This window comes from Saccostrea echinata, unplaced genomic scaffold (genome assembly GCF_033153115.1).
Source record: "Saccostrea echinata isolate AGI-Se365-2 ecotype Australia unplaced genomic scaffold, CSIRO_AGI_Sech_v1 ptg000033l, whole genome shotgun sequence".
Classification (NCBI taxonomy): domain Eukaryota; kingdom Metazoa; phylum Mollusca; class Bivalvia; order Ostreida; family Ostreidae; genus Saccostrea; species Saccostrea echinata.
In genome coordinates, this window is record NW_026889782.1 from 30,649,597 (window position 1) to 30,656,592 (window position 6,996).

Here is a 6,996-nt window from a genome sequence, read left to right on the forward strand (position 1 = left end):
AATTGTCATACCCGGTATTCCGTATTTAAAAAATTTAGTGAACTAAGCATTCTTGTAGTTTATGTAATTTTAATATACATGTATATCTTACCATTTTTGTTTTGACATATTTGTAAACTTGCTTTTTCAAACTGTTTGTCAAACCTTTATATCATACACAGCAGGTATAATCTAAATGACATTGTACAAGAGCAGAACACAATATAGCATTTTACTTCTTTTATCCAAAAACGAACTTGTATGTATAAAAAACGCAACCTGTTGTAAACTTTTTGTACAATGGACTCAATAATAAATTCTCCACTTAAGAATTGATCAATAAAAACTCCTAGATATTCACCTTGAATTGTTTGTACATGCTGGGTAGGTGTAGAAAGCTTATCCTGTGCTATTTATTTTTGCATCGAGCTCGGCATTCACTAAATACCGTTTGTCATTTATTCAATGAGGACATACACGAGATTTCTAGGAAGAGCAATACATTCCGTTATGTCAATGAAACTCCCCCATTTTGCGGAGGGAGAAGTCGTGAAAGGGTTTGGTAGGGGCAGCAAGGAGCTAGGGATACCGACAGGTTGGTTTAACAGGTGCTATAATCGGAAACATACATAAACATGTTTTTGTATTACGTAAACACAATTTTTTGTCTTATAAAATGAATACGTGTAACAATAAAATTGCATGCTTTGTTCTGTTTTGTTTGTTTGTTTTTTTTTAAATTTTTGTATTGAATAGTAACTGTATTTTAAGAATAGGTAAGGGACAAAGAGAGACAACTTTGTATCACATTTAATGACCTGTCTTTATCAGTTCCTGGTAATGGCAGTCCCTGGAATATTACCTGTGTTTTATATTTAAAAAAAAAAGTTAAGTAACGTAAAGGTAGAGGTGAAACGGACTGTTTGTTTGACGTTTGTAGGAGACAAAATGAAACAGTTGCCAATCTGAATTTTAACTCTATTTGAACTTCATGAAGAGATTAACATGTCCATGCAGACTCATGCATGACAATCACAGATCAATAATTTGTGATAATTAACAGTACTTAGTGTTTTGTTTTGTTTTTAATCAATATATAGGCTTGATTTCAAATATTTTTAGACGAAGAGTTTAGATATTGTATTTTAAATTGTTGAATGTAGAAGAGGAAGTTAAAGAGTTTAAACTATGACCCACCTCCCTCCCTCCCCCGAGCCCCCTTAAAGATTGTCCATTAGTAATTGACATGTCAGTGTTTGAGAAAATGAGGTGACCCATACATAAGAACTCTAATGCAAATGTTGTGGTAAATTCTATTTTTTTTTATTTTCCACTTTTTTCAGCAAACTTCCCAGAGAGTGTAGTAGAAGAACTGCCCCCGGGGATGCCCCTCGGTGTGTACTATGGTTGGGGTAATGTTGATGATGGTGAAGTCTACAAAATGGTGTTATCAGTAGGATGGAATCTATACTACAAAAACACCAAAAAATCAATGGTAAAAAAACACACTAAGAATCTATACTACATAAACACCAAAAAAATCAATGGTAAAAAAACACACTAAAAATCTATACTACATAAACACCAAAAATTCAATGCTAAGAAAACACACTAAGAATCTATACTACATAAACACCCAAAAAATCAATGGTGAGAAAAACACACTAAGAATCTATACTACATAAACACCAAAAATTCAGTGGTAGGAATCCTGCTGAGCTAGGGAAATGATAATCTATTGTTTGAATCATATAACAAAATATTTTAATTTTTATAATTATTTTTCTTCCATTGCCAATGTTAATGATGATCAACTGGTATTAAATAACAATTTACATGGCTTGTAAAACTAGTGTTTTCCAAGAAAAACAAAATTTCCATTTAAGGAGACTTACCTGATGCACACTTTTAATGAAGATTTCTATGGGTCAAAGTTGAAGGTCATCATGCTCGGATATATACGACCGATGAAGGACTTTTCATCACTAGGTGAGTAGTGTCCCTTTGTTTTCATGCTATTTAGTAAACGTCTCCTTTTCACTATGTTGGGTATTTTGAACAAAAAAAATGCTTTCTTTAGTTGTTAGTATTGGAATTAATGTTGCAGCTATTGCAGAAAAAAAAATACAAAACCTGCCGAAGGCAGTTATATAATTTTTTTTTTCTGTAATAGCTGCTACCATGATAACAAAGAAAAACATAAGGCCAAAAAAAAATATGTGTGTTTCCGGTAACCAGACCGACCCTAGTTTTTCACGCCGACCCTACCACTTTATATTGCAAATCCGGATTATGTACCAAAACTGCAGTCTTCAAAACACACACAGTTAAAAAGACGCTTGTAATAGTTGAATAAAAAAATGTCTTTTCAAGCGTCTAAAAGATTTCACATGTGTAGATATTTAACAACATGGCGGGCATCGCAAGTCATGTTGTCCTGGCCAGGGATTTAAACTAAAGAAATGTCCTCATTCACCTGAAGTGAATGCAATCAACAGCTCTCCTGGACACTGGATTGTGAGTAAAATACAGTTTACTTAATGAAACACTCAAATATTATGTGATGTTAAAAAAAAAAGTCAAGTAAAAAAAAAAGTCATTGCCTACCTACCTACCTACCCTAATTTTATGAGCATGTTACCAGAAACACACATTTTTTTTTTTGGCCTTATATTGTTCATATTTATATCAATAATCATATAAAGTAAAATTAAGTATTTTTTTTACATGTTATTTTGGATTATTTTTCCTATGATATATAGGTATTTTTTTTTACATGTTATTTTGGGTTATTTTTCCTATGATATATAGGTATTTTTTTTACATGTTATTTTGGATTATTTTTCTTATGATATATAGGTATTTTTTTTTACATTTTTTTTACAACTCCTCCTTGGGTTGTATGGACTTTAAAGGGGGGGGGGGGTGTACACAAGTACCTGTGATTTGTATGTGGAACATGTAAAACAAATTTCTCACAAATTTTTATTATTGTTTTAAAATACCCATTTTAAAACTATTTTATGCAAGAATAATTTTTTTTTAAGAGCTGGAAGACTTGTGTAATTATACAAAAATAAAGTTTTCTTGAGTAAAACAATGTCCACAACTACCCGTAATTTATATGTGAAACAAAATTCTCACCAATCTTGAGTATTAGTGTATATCATTCAATAATACAAATAAACACTGGAGTAATATTTTCATGTGCAAAGAGTCGTGTGTAATTACATGAAAATAAAGTTCTCATGATTAAATATGACTTAGAGTAGCACATCAATTTTTTTTTGGGGGGGGGGGGGGGTAGTGATTCAGACTTATTTAGAACAAAGAGATTTCAGTAACAAGATCTGTACCTTGGTGGTTATTTTAAAACATCTGTATTAATTAATACAATCTGTTATAATTCTAGATGAGTTGATACAGGCCATAGAAAATGACATCTACATCGCTAAAGAGAAACTAGACCAGCCTGACAACCTCATGTATAAAACAAACAATTTCTTCTCGCCATCTGGTGGCACAGAAAATGGAGGTGTGGGAACAAGTTTAACATGTGAACCAGTTAAAGATGATGGTCCTAGCCAATCAAATACTTGATGATGGATTTTAATTTAGGGAACAACATATATTTTTTTAAAAGGCTGAGAGAGGGATGAAGAAAGAGTGTATAAGAGTTGATTTTTTTATCATTAGTGCATGTAGATGTTAATGTATACATATTCAAATTAATTGTTTTGCCTGTAAAAAAGATTATATGATAATCTTATATATCTTTATAGACCTTATTTATTTACTGGTAAGTAATTGTCCATGAAAATGAAACCTAGGAATGAAGTTGTGACTGATACACACATTATTGATTCAGCTATCTGGTAAATACTGTAAACCAACTTTTATTCATGTGGGAATGTTACAGTTGAACCTGGGTATCTCAAACACTGATATCTCGAATAATACCATGGATATGGCTAAGAGATTTGGAAGTCCCAACATCTTTTTCCTGAAGTATTTTATCCTGAATATCTCGAATCTTGGAATATCTCAAATTATTTTCTTTGCCTCTTGAGACTGAGTTAACGAGGTTTGACTGTATATAGACATACATGACCTTGCCTTACTCACAAATGTTCTCGCTGCAACTGTTTTTTTTTTTTTGTTTTTGTTTTTGTTGTGTATTATGTTGAATATTTTTTTTACTGTTGTAAGAATTAGTCACTGAAATAAGAATCCAAACTGATAAATCGTGAATATAAAAGTTGTCACAAATGATAGCGGGTTTATAGTAGATCTTTTTTTTAATCTGCAGATCATTCCTTAGAAGGCAAGGAATTTGTATCTGTTATGTATATGTATTAAAGATCTATGTGCATGACCTAGATTAAGATAATATTTGAATGAAATTGTGTGTGGAATTCTCATGAAAATGTAGCATTTACTAAATCACTATTACTTTTGCTTGAAGATACGATATTAAGTATACAAGAGTGTTGAAGTTATTTTGTGAAATCTCCCATTTTTCAGGTATATTTTTTTAAATTATGTAGCTTTGTGATTATATTAATTGTTGGCAATATGCAGAGGAATTCATGGAAATATTTATAAATAATTGACAGGGACTAAGCCTTCATATATAATCTCAAATCAGGAATTTTTTTGGCAGAGATTCCAGGAATCTGTGTTACATATCATTTCTTTATGATTTGTGGTTTTCTAAGTTGTCAAACTTTTCATTGAGTCTTGTAAACAAAATGAACCCACAATCCAAAAGTCAATCATAGAACTTCATTATATATACATTATACTTGTGCATCAACTGCTGCATAATTTTTATGCCCCCGGATCGAAAGATCCCGGGGTATATTGTTTTTGTCCTGTCTGTCTGTTTGTCTGTATATCTGTTTGTCTGTTTGTCCGTTTGTCCGTTTGTCTGTCTGTCTGTTGTCAACTTTAACCTTGCCCATAACTTTTGATTGGTTGGAGCTATGACTTTCATATTTCACATGTGTATTCCTTGTGACAAGACCTTTCATTGGGTACCATCATATTTGACCTTTTGACCTTGACCTTGGAGTTTGACCCACTTTTGCAAAATTTTATGAGACTTTTACCTTGGCCATAACTTCTGAACAGTTGGTGCTTGGGGTTTCAAACTTCACATGTGTATTCTTTGTGACAAGGCCTTCCTCTGGATACCAACAACTTTGACCTTTTGACCCTGACCTTGGAGTTTGACCTACTTTTGAAAAACTTTAACCTTGGCCATAACTTTTGAACAGTCGGTGCTTAGGGTTTCAAACTTCACATGTGTATTCTTTGTGACAAGACCTTCCTCTGGATATCAACCACTTTGACCCTTTGACCTTGACCTAGGAGTTTGACCTACTTTTTAAAAAACTTTAACCTTGGCCATAACTTTTGAATGGTTGGAGCTAGGGCTTTCATACTTCACATATGTAATCCTTGTGACAAGACCTTCCCTTGGATACCAACCACCACTTTGACCTTTTGACCATGACCTAGGAGTCTGACCTACTTTTGAAAAACTTTAACCTTGGCCATAACTTTTGAATGGTTGATGCTAGGGCTTTCATACTTCACATATGTAATCCTTGTGACAAGACCTTCCTTTAGATACCAACCACGTTGACCCTTTGACCTTAACCTAGGAGTTTGACCTACTTTTGAAAAACTTTAACCTTGGCCATAACTTTTGAATGGTTGGTGCTAGGGCTTTCATACTTCACATATGTAATCCTTGTGACAAGATCTTCCTTTGGATACCAACCACTTTGACCTTGACCTTGACGTTTGACTTTTATTTAAAAAACTTTAAATTCGCCATAACTTTTGAACAGTTGTATCTAGGTCTTTCAAATTTCACAGGTGTATACCTCGAGACAAGACTTTCTTTGGGTATCAACATTTTTTATCTTTTGGCCTGGATTTTGACTTGCATTTGAAGAAACTTTAACCTTCGCCATAAGCTGCCATATGGGGACATCAGTGTTTCACAAACACATCTTGTTTTTTTTAAAATACAACAATACAGAACTCAGTTTTTATCTTAGGTTTTCCATTGACACTTGTTAAGATCACCCCATCCCATTATAATAAGGTACCACTCATTATAGGCTCTGCTATACATTTTTTCCCTACTATAGTGGAAATCAACAGAATATGTTCATTTCCACATTTATGTTGTGTTTTGCTTATTGATTCAAAGAGCATATACTGCAAAAATTTATTGATTTTACATGCATTTTATTACAACTTAAATTAATTTAATCATTGAAATTCTTTTTTTATTCTTTAAAAAAAAAAACACATAAAGGGAGCTCTTTGTGTTTTTGAAGTATTTTGTAGTAAATTTATTCCATTATCATGATTATAGTTGTAAATGACAGGGTATCAGCTTGTGACTATGATGATGCATTAGTAGAAATACATTATGTAGTCTCAGACAGGTTAATCATATATTCTAGCAGTCCACTTTATTGAACAATTAATTTCAAATGTTTGAAGGAAAATTTGCATGCATTTACCCGTATATTTTTCCTTCTTTAAAAATATTCAAGTAAAGCTTGAAGAATATTTATGTCTCTTGAAAGGAAACTGAAATGTATTTAATATAATGTTTGTTATTGTATTTTTCTCTGAGTTACTGTTTGATCTTATGAATTAATAACGAGGATATATAAACAGAAAAAAAAATACACTGGCTGAGAATTAAAGGTATGTGTTGTTGTCTCTTTGTCTACTGACTGTTTCAGCAAAGCAAACAAAGGACAATATGCTGAATCTTGATGCACTCTATTTGCAGTGTATAATAATTCATTTGCAGAGTGTTTGGGGTTGAAAATCAAAATGTAGTCTATGGTTTATTTGTGTCATTATTGGAAGACATTTTTGTTGAGGAGGCAGAGTGTAATTGTAATATTTTAATGTAATTATTTTATACAGAATGTAGTTTTATTCTTCAAACACCACACATAATTGAGGACATTTAAATGATCA

At 32.2% G+C, this 6,996-nt stretch overlaps 1 protein-coding gene across 1 annotated transcript; it reads left to right on the top strand.

The window, feature by feature from the left end:
- Nucleotides 1–450: 450 nt before the first annotated feature.
- Nucleotides 451–4,810, top strand: LOC133198847 (riboflavin kinase-like). Its single transcript, XM_061334808.1, has 4 exons — nucleotides 451–574; nucleotides 1,323–1,474; nucleotides 1,866–1,968; nucleotides 3,392–4,810. The coding sequence occupies exons 1-4, from the start codon at nucleotides 490–492 to the stop codon at nucleotides 3,577–3,579; spliced, it is 528 nt and encodes a 175-aa protein (XP_061190792.1). The 5' UTR covers nucleotides 451–489; the 3' UTR covers nucleotides 3,580–4,810.
- Nucleotides 4,811–6,996: the final 2,186 nt, after the last annotated feature.